The sequence below is a fragment of the Tiliqua scincoides genome, chromosome 1 (assembly GCF_035046505.1).
Source record: "Tiliqua scincoides isolate rTilSci1 chromosome 1, rTilSci1.hap2, whole genome shotgun sequence".
Lineage (NCBI taxonomy): Eukaryota > Metazoa > Chordata > Lepidosauria > Squamata > Scincidae > Tiliqua > Tiliqua scincoides.
Window position 1 is genome coordinate 293,564,861 of NC_089821.1, and position 21,072 is coordinate 293,585,932.

Genomic DNA, 21,072 nt, shown 5'->3' on the forward strand with positions numbered 1-21,072 from the left:
ATAAATGGGAAACAAGTTGAAGCAAAAAATATTAAATATTTACATTAGAACTTCCTATTGATCAGCTACCATAAATCACGCGTCTACTTCAGCTTTGCACAGCAGGGCTTCTGTGATTTTGGCAGCCATGGAATATGGAGAAATTCAGTACGTAAAATGCTTCATGCTACACAGAAGAAAAGGTATCAAATGCTGAATTTCTGCTTGTTCCACAGTAATAAAAGCACAAGAGCTCTGCAAAGACAGCACGGGATGAAATCTCCCCAACTTTTGATTCTGAAGAGTACAAGATTGGCCAACAGATACCAAAGTAATTTATCTGATGCATTCAACACAATATTTATTTCAAATGCTCTCATCCTGGACATATTTACTAGAAAGGACTCTTGCTTATTTCATTAGGATGCATTTTTAATAAATGCTATTAGGACCAGAGTCTTAGCGACCTGCCACTGAATTCTCACATATGCTAACTAGCTTGGAAACAAACAACACTGAGTGGTGCTAAGTGTGTGCACTGAGAATGTCCCCTATCTTCCTGTTCCTGCCCCTCATGCTCTTGAACAGCTGTGCCTTGTCATCCAGGGAACCTCTAGGACAATATGCAATATGTTGATAACATGCTGGGAGGGAGAAGAAACTGGCAATCCCCTTGTGCTCAGGAAGTGCCTTCCACTTATGTATGCGTCACGATGGAACCAAATTTATTATCAGAATTATTTAATGACTGTATGTATTACTATATGCACTGAAAGGTGACTGCTGTGAGAATACATACATACATAGTGGCATGCATGACAACTGTGTTTAATACTGACCATGTTTCCTCATAATGGCTACAAACCCATATTGTACAAACCCTGATTTAACCAAGCTTAATGTCAGTATGGATGCAATGCTAAACTAAATTAAATAATACAGTACTTAATTTTTAAAAGTTAAGTGCTGTAAGGATAAGGAAAATCCAGGACACAGTGACTGGGTTGTGGTAGAGCGTAATCACACAGCCCATTCCTAATTGCTTAAAGATGGTAAGTAATCCTAAGAATTACATGTGTGTAGGCCCTAGGTAGGGTCTCAACTTCTTGGTAACATTTAGGCTACAATCCTACACATAACCTGGGAGTAGATCCCATTGAACTCACTGGAACTTACTTCTGTGTAAACAAGCATAGGACTGACCTGTCAAAATGGTATCCCTAAACACAGCATCTTTTCCACATACAAAAGTTGCACTAAGTCAACTATTACTATTTCAGTTTTTTAAATGCTTTTTCCAAAAGGGGAAAAAAAGGACTTGGCTTAGAATGTGATTATGTTTGCACAAGGGTGTGAAAAAACTGCATGTGTATGAAAATGTGCAATGTAAGAAGTTGCCCATAAATCATAATCCTGAGCACATTCAATTGGAAACAACACCTCAGTTACCCCCAAAATGGGGATGAAGGCGTTATAATTATACACTAGAAACAAAAAACAGCTGCCAGCACTCTGAGGCTGCAATCCTAACCACACTTACCTGACAGTAAGCCCCACTGAACAAAATAGGACTTACTTCTGAGTAGACCTGGTTAGGATTGTGCCCTGAGTTTGTTAGCAGCACACCTGGAGGGTTTGGGAAAGGGAGGGGGAAGTGATGAATTTGCTGGGGGAGGGGAAGACTTTGTTTTGTGTGTATCTGCTAATTGCAAACTGATGCAAACTGAGACACAGAGACTGTTTGGCTGCAACAATAACCTCACTTTCCTGGGAGTAAGTCCCATTGAACACAATAGGACTTACTTCTGCGTAGACCTAGCTAGGATTGTGCCTTTTGTCTTACAATAGCAGCCAACATGGGAAGTTCCCCTCCAGGAGGCAGGAGGAAAAAGGGGATGGCTGAAAAAGAATGGGGATTTTTATTTTTTAATCAATTTTTGGAGGCAAAGCCATCAAGAGTGGTTTTCTTTTCTTTTTTGAAGGGGGCGGAAAAAGAGAAAGGTGAAGATCCTTGGTTAACCTGACACAGACCCCCAAGCCTATGTAGGTCTACTCAGAAGTAAGTCCCATTTTAGTCAATGGGGCCTACTCCCAGGAAAGTGCAACTAGGATTGCAGCCACAATGAGCAAGATTACAACTCACCTCTGAAGTAGATGGGGGCCTGCTCACACACATACACCCCAACATGCAGATGCTACCCCTATTCCCCCAGGCAAGACGGAGGAATGCAGGCTGGGGCATTTGGACACTAAGAGCAGGCTGGGCCCCCTCCTTCCCAAGCACCTGTACTTACTCTTCCCTCCCAGTTTGAAGCCTGCCAGCAGCTTGCCCTGTGCTGATGAGATGCAGCACTTCCTCCGCTGCCCAGCCAGCCTTCTCTCCCACCTCACACTGCGCCACCCACCTTGTTCACAGCCACAGAAAAGCAGCAAGTAGGCAGGCAGCAGGTGCAGCTGAGCAGCTACAGCCACCTCTCACCCCCAGATGCCATGCCTCCCTAGGGAGGCCCCAGGCACAGACTGAATACCTCAGCTCTATGTAGTTACCTGGGAGTAAGACCCATTGAACACAATGGGACTTACTTCTGAGTAGACAGAAATTGGCTGAGGGGGGCAGGGCTGCAGAAGCAGGTCAGCTGCTTGGCTGATACTCAGCCAGTGGAGAGTCCTGAGCGCCTGCGGAACAATCCCCCCCAAGCCACAGGCCGTTTTGTATAGCCTCCCTCCCTCATCCACCTCACACAACCCTTGCTTCTTCCCCTCCGTCTCTCCATGTGCAACCTCGTCCTGAGATTGGTCAAGGCTGGAGGAGAGAAGAGTGCAGGGGGTGCCTAGAGGGCCTTCGAGCATTCAGCATTTCGCTGCTTTTCCAGCAGAGAACATGAGTGCCCCTTCTCCTTTAAGGACAAAAGGGTGGGGAGGGGATGAGCCGCCCCCAGAGGGTCAGCGCTCGGGGCATTTGTCCCGTTTGCCCTGCCCTAGGTCTGCCAGTGGAAAGGAGCTTGCTGAAAAAAAAAAAAGACTGAATGTGCAAATCCAGATGGACAGTATGAATTTTCATTACTTTTTTCATTTATAGCCCACCTTCCTTGTCATCTCAAGAAGGGAAGAAACCAACAGTGCTTGCTAACACTCAGATATATACCTATGCCTTGGTGCCATACCATCAACGACAAAGGTGACAAAGTATTGTTGAAGAGTTTAGGTCCATTCAATAGTCCTGATGGCCAATGCATACATGACATTTTTTAAATTATATAGCCAACAATATTTTTAGTGCATATATAAAGGCATACGTCCCTCATAAATGGATGCTCAGAAAGATAGTACTGGCTGTCGTTCCTTGTCAAGTGTAGAGTAATACCTCTCATACTGCACGGGATTCATTTCAGATAGCTAAGAGCTGGGTTAATAGACTACATATAATCTAATACATTTGAGAATATAATTAATCAAATAGGCAGGAAATAGGAGCCCACTGGACCCTAATGCACTACTCCCATTGACTAGAATAGCTGTCAGTAATGACAAGAAAGAAAGAGGTGTAATGAACCAGCAGGAAAAGGAACCAGTCTTATGGGAGGTATTACCATACATGGGGTACAAGTGTGGCAAAATCCTTGTTTGCTGCTGTGCAATGTGTAAAATGTTCTTAAGTCTTTATTTGTTCGTTCCTGGCTGAATCAGCATGATTGTCTAAAGCAGGGGTGGCCAACCTTTCAACTTTAGGGCTCCGGGACCTTTAAGAATTGTGTAGAGCAGCAGTTTTCAGGCTTTTAGCACTGGTATCCACTTTTTAGTATGAGAATTTGTCAGAACCCACTGGAAGGACCGGTGCTTGTGCGGCGGCAGTGAAGAAGGCCAATTCTATGCTTGGGATCATTAGGAAGGGTATTGAGAACAAAATGGCTAGTATTATAATGCCGTTGTACAAATCTATGGTAAGGCCACACCTGGAGTATTGTGTCCAGTTCTGGTCGCCGCATCTCAAAAAAGACATAGTGGAAATGGAAAAGGTGCAAAAGAGAGCGACTAAGATGATTACGGGGCTGGGGCACCTTCCTTATGAGGAAAGGCTACGGCGTTTGGGCCTCTTCAGCCTAGAAAAGAGGCGCTTGAGGGGAGACATGATTGAGATATACAAAATTATGCAGGGAATGGACAGAGTGGATAGGGAGATGCTCTTTACACTCTCACATAATACCAGAACCAGGGGACATCCACTAAAATTGAGTGTTGGGCGGGTTAGGACAGACAAAAGAAAATATTTATTTACTCAGCGTGTGGTCAGTCTGTGGAACTCCTTGCCACAGGATGTGGTGCTGGCGTCTAGCCTAGACGCCTTTAAAAGGGGATTGGACAAGTTTCTGGAGGAAAAATCCATTATGGGGTACAAGCCATGATGTGTATGCGCAACCTCCTGATTTTAGAAATGGGTTAAGTCCGAATGCCAGATGTAGGGGAGGGCACCAGGATGAGGTTTCTTGTTATCTGGTGTGCTCCCTGGGGCATTTGGTGGGCCGCTGTGAGATACAGGAAGCTGGACTAGATGGGCCTATGGCCTGATCCAGTGGGGCTGTTCTTATGCTCTTATGTTCTTATGATGTCATCAAGCAGGAAGAGCTTTAACAATCCTAGGCTGCAATCCTACCCACACTTACCAAGGAGTAAGTCCCATTTACTATCAGGGACTATATTTGCTTTTCACAATGAGTGCATATACTATCATAGTCACATACCATGGTAGCATCAAGTTTAACAGATTAAAAATAAAATATTGAAATGAATGAGAGTGCACCTGAAATCAGCTCACAACCCACCTAGTGGGTTCCGACCCACAGTTTGAGAAACACTGGTGGTGGTGGGATTTCAGCAGGAATTCCTGCTGAAATGCCCCTTCCCCCCCACAATTATTAAAGGTTCAGGAGCCCTAAAGTTGTAAGGTTGGCCACCCATGGTCTAGATTACAGCATAGGCACCTGCAATCACTTCTATCTTATATTCATTCTGTTCTCTTTATAGTTTCTTTTTTATTTAAAGCATGAACATGTCAGCAAAACTTGTTCATCAGTTCACTTGCTAGCCTGGCCATCTCCTAGATAATTAAAGCCAATCCTTGAGTCCTTTGTGACATTTCAAGTCCTGTTTCTTAATGAATGCACTTTGTTCCCAAACTCTTATTAGAATAATTGTTTTTCTTTTATCTCAGCCTAAAATGTTACTTCCTGAACATTCCATGAACCAGGTATTTCATCAGCTAGGCTCATTTACTGTCTCACTTTTTATTTCACAACACAGCTACTTGTGCAGAATCATTACTTCACACTGTATCTTATACCTGTCCAAGACTTAATGGATAGGAAATTATAATGAAAACCACTAAGCACACATTTAATACACTCGGAAGAACCCATGCTTTGCCTGAAAGGACTACGAAATTAAGTCACTAATTCAACAAGAGACATCTGCCACAATCTGATCAACTAAAAATGCCTGCTATTGTGAAAAGGTGATTACTGAATTTGTCAGTAAATTTGGTGGCATTTACTCTGAAAGGAACTTTCCTTTCTAAACAGTTGATAAATTGGTTTATTTCAGAAAAAGGAAAAAGAAGACATTAGTTTTGTCTTGCTTTTCTATTTGAAGGCTTATGAAAAATATCCAGGTCTTACATGATGTGCATGTTGCTACTTCCCTTGTGTTTATCTTTACAACTGCCAAATGAATGATGAAATGGTAAATACTTGACATAACGCAAATCCTTCAGAGGCTCACTCTTTCCTTGCTGCAAAATGGAAAGTTGCTTTTCATTCAATGAGAACAATGTCTTAATTTAAGGAAAGGAATGAAACTGAGTAAATCATGCAAGGTGAAAACATGTATCAGATTTCACATGCGCAAAAAAGCAGGCTTCAAAGCATATGAGAACACCAAAACATGTAGCATGCAGAGATCTGTGTGCCAGTGCAAGCAAACTAGTGTACTCTCAAGGGGAAGAGACAGTACCTTCTCTGCAGGACTAAATAAAACAGGCATTTCCACTGTAAAATCCCCCAAAACATTATTAGGAACTACAACACTTCCCTCCTATCCAGTGTTAAAATGCTTGTGAACATTTTGGGAAATAGATTTGAATTTCAATAAATCAGACTTGGGAATTTTCCTTAAGCTGGTAATATAGAGAGCCTTTTATTCCATAGAGTTGTTCATGAAACAAACACTATTGCCTCATTTTTGCTAACAACATCTCAATTAATTGGTCAAAAATCTCTCAAAATATAGTGAAAAGAACACACAGCTGATTAACTAAAATAAGACTTAATAATGCTAATGAATGAACCAATGTAAATTTTGATATTTCACATTTCTGAAACAGACCAACATTTTAATTTTGTATGCATTTTATTGCAAGTTCTGCCCTTGACCTCTCCTATTCCTGTACGCAAAGAGACTTCGCAAAGAGACTTTCCCAGGCAGTAGTCACACTGCTAAGGAACACTAGAAAAATGAAACAAGTGAGCTGGGCAAGTCTCTGAAATGTTACATAAGAGTGGTGGATTACAAAATTTCAGTAATGAATATGCAGAATTAGCCCCTAATCCCACAACTCCTTATTTGTAGCCCTCCAGAAATTAATACTGCCTCTTTAATAACTGAAATCAAGTGCTAGCTGAGTGCATTCAGATCGCACAGGATACAGCCTCAGGGTGACTTAAATGGGTAAAGAGCAGCAGGCTTGCTTTGCACACTGTCAAACCTCCATGACGAATGGACAACATTTACATTCTGTGGTGAAGGGAGGGTGTTATTTCCAAGTCTTTAGAAATTTAAGAATAGACCTGTATAGTAAATACTACTTACAAACTGAAAAAAGGGAGAAAAAACCATGAAAGTAAGCATCTGGAGGGTTGCCTTTAAACAACAGATCAAACCACAAATTAAAATCACAAAAGGATAAAAAGCTATAAAACAGATTTACACAAAAAAGCAAATACACTTCTGATAACCTTCAAACTGTAAGCCAGCTTTTAACACTTGAAATAAGGAATTCAATTAGGCAAATTTTCCAATAAGGATTTTGGAGAAAGCATTTGTTAAGTTTCCTTTTCATACCATATTAAGTTTAAAAATGAAATATAGAAAAATAATTGGATGGAAGAAAGCCATGAAGGGGTTGGACCATTTCTAATCAGATGAACTCAACATACACTTTATTCAGTGCACAAACAATATGAGAAGCTACTTATAGGCCAAGTGAGGATATAAAATAGAGGTTCCTGGAAAAATTACCATGTAGTGTGAAAAAATTATCTCATGAACACTGCAGCTGGTGGTGGAATACGCACAGCCTCCTTCTGTGTTTGCATTTCTGAAACTTCTCATTATTTGTCAGACAGCTAAGTGGGGTTCCAAGTGAATCACAGTCTCACCAAGAAGAAGCATTTTAATGCTACCCTGGACCAGACTGCAATATAACAGAATGCCCTACAGAGACCCAATTTAATAAACAAAATTGTTTACCACACTTTCCCAATTAATCTAGTTGTGTGAGCATTCTTCAAAGTGAAAGTCACTCAATAGCTTAAAACCTTTAATGCAAAAAGTAAACCTGAAAAGGATCCAATTCAGCATTCAACTTTTAAGCAACTGCTTTATTTCCATTGTGCTCACATTAATTCCTAACCACTGCAATACTGCTTCTTATACTTGATGCTTCAGACACATATTGTAAGAACCAAACAGCAAACTATACATAATAGCCATTTTGAGCAGATTTAACGCTATGCCAAAAAAGGAGCAGTAGAATTTTGGATTGCTTCAGATTCCAGTTGGGCACTCATATTTTTGAATGATCTCAAACCCAAAGGTCCCTTGCATTTGGCAAACTAATACATGAGGAAGAAATCTCTCATGTCGCAGTCTCCTACATGCCCTCCTTTACTACATGCAGGGAAGTTTTTCTCGCCGTGGGGGTGGGGACAGCACTAAAAAAAAATATGGCCTAGCACTAAAAAAAAAAAATGGCCTATCCCCTGTATTCTGAAATGGTACAGACCAGAATTCTACTATCTCAGTCTACCACTTCATTCTGCACAATACATAGAGGAGCTCTTACAGGTGCAGTATACTTAAATGTCACAGTAAGAAACCAGGACAACAGACAGCCTGAAACAAACAAGTGTGAAGACAGTGAGCATTAAGAACAAAAGCTACCCTTTCAAAGAGTATTTGAAATAGGATCCGGCTACATTGTGACCTGATTAATTTGCACTCCTTTCCTACTTATTTTCTAGCACCTGTCATCTAATTCAGTGCCAGAGACAAAGATTTACTCACACAACTCCACACAAATGAACAGATTAAACTAATTTATAACAGCAAAAAACAAGAACAAAATGAAATACATAGGAATTAAATAAGTCTTGCCTGTCTTGAAGCAGTATCTAAGAATGAAAATGATTGCCAATTATATTTAAGCCTGTCAACTAAAGGTCTTAACGTTTCAAAATGAATTAATTGCATGCAGGAGAACAAAACCAATAAAAGCTACCACCTCTAAGAAAGATTAAGGAAGCAGACTTTCTACCAGACAAGAATCAGTACTGGAAATAATCCACTTCACAGTAGGAGATAATATAATAGCAGTATTCAACCAATACTGGTTTTCTCTCACTATGCCATCACACCAAGCTGGCAAGTCTAGGGGCTGAAGACTGAAATTTTCCTTTAAATATACTAACAGCCTGCTTTCTGAAAGTCACATCATGCATTATGGGGAGATGAAGGCTGGTGTACCAAGTAGTGTGGGCAAGGCCATAGGAGGGGCCAGACTCTCCTCAAGTTAGGGCCTCAGATTCAGAAGAAAGGAGCTCTGCACCTCAAGCCTCCTCCTCCTCCAGGAACTTAGTTTTCTACCTTGTTACAGGGAATCTTCCTCAGCCAAGTACGCTCCTCTCCCTTAACGCAGTTTCGTGGATCTCACACAATCTCTGGTCTATAAATCCTCCATTTAGGTGTGGTTTCCGGACAATGTATGTGCCGGTGTGTACATGTGACAGGGAGTTGCAGTGAATCCTAACTCCATAGCATGAGTACCAGCTAAATGTACCAATTTCACTACATTCATTCATGAAGTGGCCCTCAGATCCGACACTCAGATGTCAGGTTCCCAATGCTGACACAGCACTACAACTTGCTGCACACCTAGTGTGTGGCAGATTGCTGGTACTGCTGTGCTAACAGGTGCTGCTGCCCCAACACAATATTGTAGTACGTGCTCTATACTTGGTGGGAGGCAATGGAGCCCCCTAGTGGTTTCTTTACATAGCATGCTAGAATTCTCTCTCATGTGCTGGAGCTGGGAAGCCAATCTATCAACATGCTCACTTAAAACCATCAGTGTTTACTTACAGGAACATATAGTACTGAGGCCTAAAGTTTCGGCACTAAATGCCCTGATTTATTTATTTTTGATAGTCCAAACAGTGCTTAACAGTTACAGAGATTATCAGAAGCACAAACAGAACAAACTAACAGGCCTATCAGAAAGAGGAAAAGAGTTTACAGAGTGGAGGTTCGCAGGGCCCGGGCACGCGGTCACAATATGGATTGGTTGCATAGGGCGAGACAAAGGTATCAGTTTTGGGATGAGGGTGAGGAGACTGAGGAGACATAAACAGGTGGAGAAGAGATTCTGTTCTTGATAGAGATGAAGATGAGGAGGAATCAGAAGCTAAAAAGTGAAAGAGAAAAATTATAAAAAAAATGCCAAGGAAAGGAATTGAATGGATTAATGGATGCCAGGAAAGAAAAATAATAACGATCAGTCCATTTGATCACCACCAAATACAAAGGCAGCAATTTTTCACAAAAAAAGATACTCTTTCTTCACAAATACCAGTTTTCTTGTTCAAAAGTTACAGATAGCTTCAAAGTGTTCCCTGAGAGCAGGGGGAAGGGGCACAAATCTAGTTTCAATGAAATTAGTGTACCTGGAAATGACACTGGTTGTCTCAAAAACATGCGAAAAGTACAATGCTTGACATACCCAAACAAAAATAATTTACATTGCTAAGACAAGTGCCTGACACTGCTACATGTCCGCTTAAGTTAGAAAAGGCAGAAGTAATTGTCTGGGGTATTGGCATCAAGTCAAAAAACCAGACAGGAGGCCATCCATCACCTGCTCCAAAGAGCAAGGAGGAACTGATACCCACCCAAGCCCTGGTTTATGAGCTCTGGTCCAATTCATAACTGGTTGTTCACATGCTTCCTTCTGTACTTCTGGGCACTAGCAAAGAAAATAGGTGTATTTTCATCCCACTCTTCATCCCAGAAGCCTAAGAAGGCATAGAAGTAATGATCTCATTTTACATAAGTAAGCTGGACAAGAGAGATTGTTACCTCAAAATAACTTCAATATCTTCCTGTACTTCAAATTCTGTGGTGGAGCTTGTCCCCCACCTATGAGCCATTAAGTAGGTGGGAAACTTGTCAGAGCCAGCAGAGCGTGAGTGGGTGACGACAGCGTGGATTCACTGCCTGGACGCCTTTAAAAGGGGATTGGACAAGTTTCTGGAGGAAAAAATCCATTACGGGGTACAAGCCATGATGTGCATGTGCAACCTCCTGATTTTAGAAATGGGTTATGTCAGAATGCCAGATGTAAGGGAGGGCACCAGGATGAGGTCTCTTGTTATCTGGTGTGCTCCCTGGGGCATTTGGTGGGCCGCTGTGAGATACAGGAAGCTGGACTACATGGGCCTATGGCCTGATCCAGTGGGGCTGTTCTTATGTTCTTATGGGCTGAACCACCCAAAACATCTTTGCTGGATGACATTTTGCAGGTGCTACAATAGCTGAGAAGAAAGATTTCATCACTATCATCACAGCCACAACATGAAAGTAAAACCTATTAAAAGTAAAACCTATTTTTTAAAAGTAAAACCTATGCAGCAATTGGTAAGTTACATGCACCCAGCTAATATGTACAGTATATTACTACGATCTCTTCCTTGGCTCTTTTGTAAAACAGGAAGTCAAAGCACTGATGGAGAATATCAGTTTGATTACTGCGCAGAATAACTTTTGCATCTCAGTTCATATCTTGGGTAGTTCCTTATGCTTGTAATACTCTGGCAGCAATGAAGACCAGAAGAAAGTACTGAAAGAATACACTTGAAGGAAATTGCTTCTTATCAATTTGGGGCAAACAGGAATTCTTTTCAGATGAGTAGCTCACCAGAGTCACTATTCAAGGCTGCAAAGGCATGCAGCTAGTAATATTTTTGTCCTAATTTGCAAGGCTGTTGTTTGTTAATTTAAAAAAAAATCAGAATAGCAGCCCTACACAGAGATGCAAAAACACAGATAAAAGGCCAGATTGCAAGTAGATGATTTCCCTCCATTTGGATTCAGAAATGGATTGAAATGAAAAAGGTGTAGATGATCCTGGTCAGCATAGCTGGACCAGTTTGCATAGTTATCAGTCATTAGAGGGGGGAAAAGTAAATGGAAATATATGGAAACACATTAAACAGCTGAACCAAGCCCCTAAGAAAGGGCTTCCCCTCCTTCTGGCTTCTTCCTGGGACACCAACCAACTGACCCAGCTCAAGGTCTCAACCTACAAGACATTCTTTCCATGGGGCCAATTTTTCTACTGAGAACACCTATTACCTGCTTACTTATCACCAGGGCATCAAGAACTATATCTTTATCTGAAAAGATAAAGTCATGAGTCATGACTCATTGACTTCATGACTTCATTGAGTCATGAAGCTACTGAGCTTTTAAGCCAAGTCAAGCCCAATATCAACTGGCTTAGGGGAAAGCGTCAGATCTGAATTTGCCACAAGCCTCTTCATCTCTCTTGCATCTTAGTACAGCCAATGTTCTTTTGAACTGTGCTCTGCCTGACATCCCAATATATGTTCTCTGGGCAATAGAAGACAATGTCTGCTAAGATGGTATATGGCGATGGAAGGATAAAAGGAACTTTTATTAGTGGAACATGAGTAGGAGAGGGCAGGTAAAAGGAAGACAAGAAGAACTAAGGTCTAAGAGGAACAGATGCCTAATCTTTGACTACAAGCAGTAGAGGTCTCTCATCAGGACCATGTCAATAGGTTGGTTCTTGCTAGACTAAAAAAAAAGTTTCCTATTGGCATACCGACCACCTGCCGCTGACCAGAAGAATTAAAATCACACCCCTTTGGTTTTAATCTTTCTTAACTGACAGCAACAAGATTAAAATAAAATAAAAAAACTGTGGTATTTCAATCACAGTAATTTTGAAGTATTTTTTGTGAAACTAGAAATGTGTCTACTGAAGTAACGCTATATTGATTTATGTAACCTGCTTGGGTATCATAATATCACGAAACTGGAATACCCTGAGATTAAAACAAACAAACAAAAAAACCTGTACTTCTGTTTATACTTCAATGAGTAATCAGTATTAAGAATGTATTTAAATGTGTCTGAAGCCTAAAAAAAAGTGTCATTTTTCAATTGTGTAACTATATAATCAGATATTTATTATTTGACCCCATTTAACTCAGAAAATGACTATAAACAAAGATAATGGTTGCCAGATTGCCCAAAACCCTATCTAAATGACATGAGACATAAACATGGTGATGGGACCAGAAAACCTTCAGTCCACATTTCCAGATTCTCTGGATATATTGAAATTTGACCTAACATTCAATAGGGTCCAAACTGTATACTTTGCATAAGGTATACAAACTGTATACCTTACTTAAATTCCATATGGACACGAAACAGGTCCAGAGCACGTTTATCAAGGGATGGAGCCACCTAGAGTGATTTTAATTCCCCACCATGTATAGGTGCCATGTCTGCAAAGGACAAGTAACAAAAGTAAAGATTACAATTCTGACTTCATACTTAGAAACAAAGATCACCACATTATTCAAAAAGCACAATAAAAAGCAATAAATATTAGGCATTGTCACATAAAACTGTCAATTGAACCTTTATCTTTAATAAGGACTTGATTTTCAGCCATTATTGTCACACAATGTTTGTTTGGAAGCTATAAAGTGATTTTATTGTTCAATGAAAACAGATGGATATAAGAGGGCGATTACAGAGCAATTAAAGACCAATATGGATAAACTGTGCAATTTACTTTTGCCCTATGCTCAGACAGGTTAATTATGTGATACACTATAAAAAAAACTTTTTGTTAAGTGTGTTCTCATATTAAGACAGCACCTAAAGTATGCTTTCAATTCTCCATTTTAAAAAAACCGGAACATTTTCTAGGAAAAGGTTTATGATAAGTTGAAAATTTGTGAAGTTTTTTTACCTTTATAAAGTCACATTGAAATCACATTTTCTTATATTTTAGGTAAGCCACAGTGCCAGAAGTTCCATTTGGTGTTTGGAAGAGGCTACGTGCAATTAATGGGGCTTCTCTTTAACTTAAAAAAAGAAAGTTTATGATATAATGCAGGGGTTTTCAAACTGGGGTGTCGCGACGCCCCAGCCTGAGGGCCCTGGCCTCTGCCCCCTTAAGGGGCGGGGGCAGGGAGGTGGCAAGGAGGAAGCAGTGATGCGATCCCTAGGATCGTGTTGCTCAGGGGGCTGCAGGGGCTTGGCTGGACTTACCATAGCCTCCTGCAGCCTCCCAGGGATGCAGGGAGCTCTGCGCGACTGTCTGCAGGGCTCCCTGAAGCTTCAGAAGTGAAAGTGGAACGAACCCGCTCCACTTCTGATTTTGCAGAGGCGGGGCGCAATCGCTCCACTTTCACTTTCTAAGCTTTGGGGAGCCCTGCAGACAGTCATGGAGGGCTCCTCATACCCCTGGGAGGCTGCAGGAGGCTCTGGTAAGTCCAGCCGAGCTCCTGCATCACCCTGAGCGACGCGATCCTGGGGATTGCGTCGCTGCCTCCCCCCACCCCCGCTGCCTCCCCCCGCAAGGACTTAGAGTGGTTCAAACTCTCTGAGAGAGTTTGAAAATGCTGATATAATGTGATCAGTTCCAGGTATTTTTGTATGACAAATACAGCAGATCAGCTGCTGAAGAGAAAAGCAGGTAGAAATATTGTAAGAAAGAAAATGGTGACAAAATGGATTTTCAGACATCTGTTGTCCACATTCACGCATATTTATGTTGCATTTAGAACAAGAAAAAAACATATGTACAGGCCCATGTAGCCCAATTCTATGCATGTTTACTTAGATTTAAGTCGCACTGAATTCAATGAAGTTTATTTTCTCAGGAAGCACGGATGGTATTGAAGCCCTCTGGGAGAACTACTCACATAGTTCTCTGAACTGCAGTCTTTTGTGCTAATTGTGTACAAGGATCTTTGTACAAGAGAGCAAAACTGCAAAACTCTAGAATGCAATCTAGCGGAAGCCTTTTTGTGTAGGCTGTAATCATATACGCACTTAGGAAGAAGCGCCACTGAGCACAATAGGACTTACTTCTGAGTAGATATGCATAGGATTGCACTGTCGATTGGTAATATATGCATATGCCCAAATTCAAAGTTCTAACACATAATTCCTACAAGATAAAAATGAGATAGATAAAACGAGGCATACATCTATAAAAGCCCTAAATATTCCAACACCATTTGCAGATTACAAACACCATGTCTCTTACAAAAATGTCTTTAAAACCTAAAAGGTATTTACAGAAAAACTGTTCCTATCCTACAGCAAAAGTTTTAACTGGTTCTAAATTATAGTTATCTAATGGTCAACAAAACAACGTCTTTGACACTTCATTGTTACAAACACTAAACTCACCTGTTTCAGGGTCACTGAAGTCGGGCAAAGTAATTGTATTAAGCTGTCGCCTGTCAGCAATGGCTCTGTCTAGCAAACTGCTGCCCCGTCCAGAATCACTACAAAAACCAATGCAAGGAGTTAGTTGTTTAAAGCGTCAAAGATAAATAGTGCTGTTCAGATTACCTTGTAATGCTTAAAATAATCCTCTGTGATCTTCACCTATTATTTATCAGTTGACAACAACAGGGCAGATAGAAGGGAGAGGTTTCAATGAAATATTATTATTGCTGAAATATTTTCACTCAAGTTTAAAGACTATGTCAGAGAGCTGAAACCTCAAAGATGACCCTGCAAAAGGGGGAAAGCAGATCTGAAGTGGGAAGCGACCATATTGTTCCCTCCATTCACTTGGCTTCCTTCAAATTTTACCAGACTGCCAAACCACTGCCAGCACATGTAAATGTGGCCTAAATGGCATAGATCTCTTTGCTTTATTCACACCATACTGTCACCCACTGGCAGTATTTACTTCTGCTGAGATTAACCACAGGAACAGCAAATTTCTTCTGATATGTAAATCACCTTGCGAACTTTGTCTTGTTGAAAAGTGGTATATATGACAGAAAAGTGAATATTGATAACCAGGTAACAAGGAAAGTTTCTGCTTGTAGCCATGTTGCTAGGCCCGAGTACAAGGCCCCAGCTGTAACCAACTTCTAATTCGTGCATACCAGATCTGAGAGAACTGGAGGAGGCCACTTCACAAGGCCCTCAGATACTGTACCAAGCTACTAAGTGGGCTCCAAGGCCAACCTGATCAACAACAAGGTACAGCTGTGAACTTCTCGGGTTGGGAGGGGGGATTCCACCATGAGTAAGGAGGCTTGTGGCACATTCTTCCCTAGAACGTTCGGCTGGAACCGAGTTCTGATTGGTGAATGGGTCAGGAGACCTATAAAGATGAAGGAAAAGAGCTTTCCTTTGTTCTAGCTTTGGCTAAGGGGGCCTGAGCTTTGACCATTCTGACAAGATGGACCTGCCTTGACTGCAGCAGGGATGGGTTAGACTGGACTTTGGAAATATAAGACTTTGGTGAGTGATAGAGTTAGGAGTTCTCTCTTTATTGTTTTATTAATGCTGAGTATTGTATTGTACTGATATGCTCTATCCTAAATTCTGAAACCTTTGAACATAAGAACATAAGAACAGCCCCACTGGATCAGGCCATAGGCCCATCTAGTCCAGCTTCCTGTATCTCACAGCGGCCCACCAAATGCCCCAGGGAGCACACCAGATAACAAGAGACCTCATCCTGGTGCTCTCCCCTACATCTGGCATTCTGACTTAACCCATTCCTAAAATCAGGAGGTTGCGCATACACATCATGGCTTGTACCCCATAATGGATTTTTCCTCCAGAAACTCGTCCAATCCCCTTTTAAAGGCGTCTAGGCTAGACGCCAGCACCACATCCTGTGGCAAGGAGTTCCACAGACTGACCACGCGCTGAGTAAAGAAATATTTTCTTTTGTCTGTCCTAACCCGCCCAACACTCAATTTTAGTGGATGTCCCCTGGTTCTGGTATTATGTGAGAGTGTAAAGAGCATCTCCCTATCCACTCTGTCCATCCCCTGCATAATTTTGTATGTCTCAATCATGTCCCCCCTCAAGCGTCTCTTTTCTAGGCTGAAGAGGCCCAAACGCTGTAGCCTTTCCTCATAAGGAAGGTGCCCCAGCCCCGTAATCATCTTAGTCGCTCTCTTTTGCACCTTTTCCATTTCCATTATGTCTTTTTTGAGATGCGGCGACCAGAACTGGACACAATACTCCAGGTGTGGCCTTACCATCGATTTGTACAACGGCATTATAATACTAACCGTTTTGTTCTCAATACCCTTCCTAATGATCCCAAGCATAGAATTGGCCTTCTTCACTGCCGCCGCACATTGGGTCGACACTTTCATCGACCTGTCCACCACCACCCCAAGATCTCTCTCCTGATCTGTCACAGACAGCTCAGAACCCATCAGCTTATATCTAAAGTTTTGATTTTTTGCCCCAATGTGCATGACTTTACACTTACTGACATTGAAGCGCATCTGCCATTTTGCTGCCCATTCTGCCAGTCTGGAGAGATCCTTCTGGAGCTCCTCACAATCACTTCTGGTCTTTACCACTCGGAAAAGTTTGGTGTCGTCTGCAAACTTAGCCACTTCACTGCTCAACCCTGTCTCCAGGTCATTTATGAAGAGGTTGAAAAGCACCGGTCCCAGGACAGATCCTTGGGGCACACCGCTTTTCACCTCTCTCCACTGTGAAAATTGCCCATTGACACCCACTCTCTGCTTCCTGGCCTCCAACCAGTTCTCAATCCACGAGAGGACCTGTCCTCTAATTCCCTGACTGTGGAGTTTTTTCAGTAGCCTTTGGTGAGGGACCGTGTCAAACGCCTTCTGAAAGTCCAGATATATAATGTCCACGGGTTCTCCAGCATCCACATGCCTGTTGACCTTTTCAAAGAATTCTATAAGGTTCGTGAGGCAAGACTTACCCTTACAGAAGCCATGCTGACTCTCCCTCAGCAAGGCCTGTTCGTCTATGTGTTTTGAGATCCTATCTTTGATGAGGCATTCCGCCAGCTTACCCGGTATGGATGTTAGGCTGATGTTTGACTGATGCAGTGCTGTTTGTATAACTATTCTTTAAATATATATTCAATAAATCCTATTCATTACAACTGACTGGATTATTGGGACTGATGGAACAAGGGGACTTGGTTGTGGGAGCTAATCCAGTGTGACTGAGTTGGAACCTGGAGACCCCAGTAACAGGAACCTGCTCCTGGAGTTAAGCCGAGTCAGTGGAGCTCAGGTTGGAGCACGGCTCAGGGGAGGGTTCCCCAAATTGGCCTGGCTACCAGGACTGAAGGCTCTTATGGTTAAAGAGCAATTGGTAACTGAAACTGGAGAGGCCTGAGGAGTGTTAAGTGGCTGGATGGGTTTATGGCCACTTAATTACTCCTAAGAGCAATAAATGGATTACCCGGCCCTCAAGGGAAGGGTCGTGTTGAACTTCGCAGTATAGAAATATTGTATAGAATAATGCATAATACTATATAATATAATAATAGTACGTGCGTCATTTCCCCTGGGGGCTGGGGATAAGAATAGGCCCTCAGTTTGGCTGTACTTGTCGTAAGAGGCGACTAAATAGCCACCAGGTAGATGGGACTCGTTAGCCTGCAAAGGCAGCTCATCTGAGAGAAGGAAAACTCTGATCCCAAACCTCCACTGCCTTGTGGCTACATCCAGTTATGGAAAAGGCTTCAGGAGTCAACCTCGAGGCAAAATCAGGAGCCGGAGTCCCTGAGGCAGTTCATGGCTGAACACAGTCACTTTCTGGCAACTCCTGCGACGCCACTGGAACCAACCGTATTGGCTTCTGCCTTTTCATTGAACCATTTCAGCGATGTGGAGAGGGGGGATTTGCTGCATGGGTAACAGTCTATCCTCCATATCTACTTTACCCAGGCTTTGCGCACTGGAGAGGACACTCTGTTCCAGAACACTATTCAGAGCGCGATACCATAGTCTTCCGACACTGAAGGATACCAACAAAAACGTGCATCACTTAACGACAGGGATACATTCTCCTATATCCACTGTTATGCAATTAGGTCAATCAGCACATTCAGCACAATCTAGTGCCTTTGTTGTATAAACAGACCATCCCTGCCAGACACTCTCTGCCTGCATAGTCCACTAGAAATAATTGCCTCTTCTTTGCAGTAAGAGCCTTTTTGTTGTGTGAATAGAAACTCTGCTATGGGAGGCCTTACTGCCTCATTAAGAGCTTCTTTGTTGTGCTTTGGCCTTTTTTGAGCTTTTTTGTTGTGCTTCTTTGTTGTGCTTTGGTGGAAGGTCGTTAAATGACCCACACCCATATAGTATAATTGTCCATATGTATCATCTTGGGTTGATTAAGGCTCCAAGGTTTTGGTACAGGGAAGTCAGTGGACATACATGCTGAGTTTCATATGGTTTTAGGTTATTTTTAATACTGTTGCTTATTCTTATTCGATTTCACGGCATTGCTGTTTTTGTATTATTTTATATGTTCTATATTTTTATTTATATATTGTTTTTATTTGTATTTATTGTTTTGCAAGCCCCTTTTGGAGGGGGAAAGCAGAGCAGAAATTGACCAACACACACATAAACCTTGCCTGAAACTCCTGGCTTGATGTGTCTAACCATGAGCAGGTCAACTTGTAAGCACCTGATCTCTTGTTACCTGAATCAGAAATTTGAAATGCCTACCAGCCAACTGATTTACTTGTGAGTACTTAATTAAGCATGTTCTGCTCATCAGGCTGGCATGATTACTTGCAAGTAATTCCCTTCCCTTTGTACCTGTGAACATCTCCTTACAAGAAATCACTGTGCATACAGGCTAGACAAGCCACAAAAAAGGAAGAGGAAATTGAATGCCTTCTGATCCAAGCAATTAAAAAAAAAGAAGTTGAATGATGGAAATTGCCATTCTTGATGCTGCATAAAAGTTCTACAAGTTCATAGTAGACTTTAATTTTGGGTTCTGCGTAAGTGCTATTTTTCATGAACAGATTTTTCCCCCTACAGAAAGACACTGAGGGTGCAATCCTAACTGCACCCTGGGTTAGCGACTTGTGCAGGTCCAGGAGGGTCACAAACATTTGCACCTCCATGCAAGTAAGTTGTAATAAATTATTATTAACATTAATATTAATATTAATAACAATATTCGCGCACTGGAGAGGACACTCCAACTTCACCATACGGCATCGGCACAACACGGGAAGCAGCAGTTACCGGTTATAAGTCTTTGCTCGATTGGCGTAGGGCATGACGCCAGGGGCTGCTTCCGACCGTGGGAGAGATCATTACATCTCATTGGGCAGCTACCGCCCGCCTTAAGCTGGGCAGTCCCCAGCCAGTAAAGTGTTGCCTCGCCACGGTCCGTTAACCTCACGGGGTGCGTGGGGTTTAGGGTGAAAACCGACAAGCGGATCGACAACTCTGCACCATGCAATAGAAAACAGAAAACTCCTGCCCTAAAGCTGGGCACCTGGAACGTTAGGACAATGACACCTGGCTTCTCTGATGACCTGCAAGCAATAGACGATGCACGCAAAACAGCTGTCATCGACATGGAACTGAGCAGACTGCAGATGGACATCATCGCCCTTCAAGAGACAAGGCTGCCAGATTCCGGATCTGTCAAGGAGCGAAATTTCTCATTTTTCTGGCAGGGAAAACCACCAAACGAAACCAGGGAACATGGTGTTGGCTTTGCAGTCAGAAATACCCTGCTGAAATCCATCATCCCACCTACTGTGGGAAGTGAAAGAATTTTGTCCCTGCAGCTCCAGCCATCAGCAGGACCTGTCACTCTCATCAGTGCTTATGCACCGACTCTGTCGTCTCCAGCAGAAACCAAAGACAAATTTTATGATGACCTGGCCACCACTATCAAGAAGATCCTCGTAAAAGAGCCATTGTTCATCCTCGGCGACTTCAATGCTAGAGTTGGTGCTGATAACAGTTCGTGGCCCACTTGCTTAGGTCAGTTTGGCACTGGGAAGATGAACGAAAATGGCCAACGCCTGCTAGAGTTTTGCTGTCATCACGGTCTCTGTGTCAGCAACACGTTCTTCAACACGAAGCCCCAACATAGAGTCTCTTGGAGACACCCAAGATCAAAGCACTGGCACCAGCTCGACCTGATTCTCACCAGACGCTCCAGCCTTCCCAGCATCAAGATCACACGCAGCTATCAGGGTGCTGCCTGTGACACCGACCACTCGTTGGTGTGCAGCAGAGTGAAACTGCGAACAAAGCGACTGTATCACACGAAAAGGGAAGGAAGACCTCGCATTGATACGAGCAAGACCCGGGATCAGAGAAAAGTGGAGGAATTTGCACGAGCGCTTGAGGAATCTCTTCCAGGCCCGGTCGATGCAAACGCATCCAACAGATGGGAATATTTCAAGAATGCCGTTTACAACACCGCCTTGTCCATATTTGGCAAGAAGACCAACAAGACAGCAGACTGGTTTGAAGCCCACTCTGAGGAGTTGACACCAGTCATTGAGGAAAAGAGGAGAGCTCAAGCAGCATACAAGGCCTGTCCCAGTGAGCGCAACCTGCAGGTCCTCTGAACTGCTCGCAGCAAAGTCCAGCAGACTGCCAGGAGATGTGCTAACGACTACTGGCTCCAGCTCTGTTCCGAGATACAGATAGCAGCTGACACGGGCAACATCAAGGGGATGTATGATGGTATCAA

At 42.5% G+C, this 21,072-nt stretch overlaps 1 protein-coding gene across 4 annotated transcripts in view; it reads right to left on the reverse strand.

The window, feature by feature from the left end:
• The window catches only part of TTC7B (tetratricopeptide repeat domain 7B), a 155,925-nt gene that overhangs the window by 45,686 nt on the left and 89,167 nt on the right, over window positions 1–21,072 (reverse strand). The window contains exons 17-19 of one of the 4 annotated variants that reach the window (XM_066628358.1): window positions 14,767–14,864; window positions 9,545–9,712; window positions 6,841–6,891 (exon numbers count right to left, since the gene is read on the reverse strand). In XM_066628358.1, the coding sequence (XP_066484455.1) occupies window positions 6,841–6,891; window positions 9,545–9,712; window positions 14,767–14,864 (317 nt within the window). Of the gene's footprint in view, window positions 1–6,840; window positions 6,892–9,544; window positions 9,713–14,347; window positions 14,522–14,766; window positions 14,865–21,072 lie in introns of those variants that run through there. The other 3 variants (XM_066628367.1, XM_066628383.1, XM_066628375.1) reach the window with 3 other exon arrangements.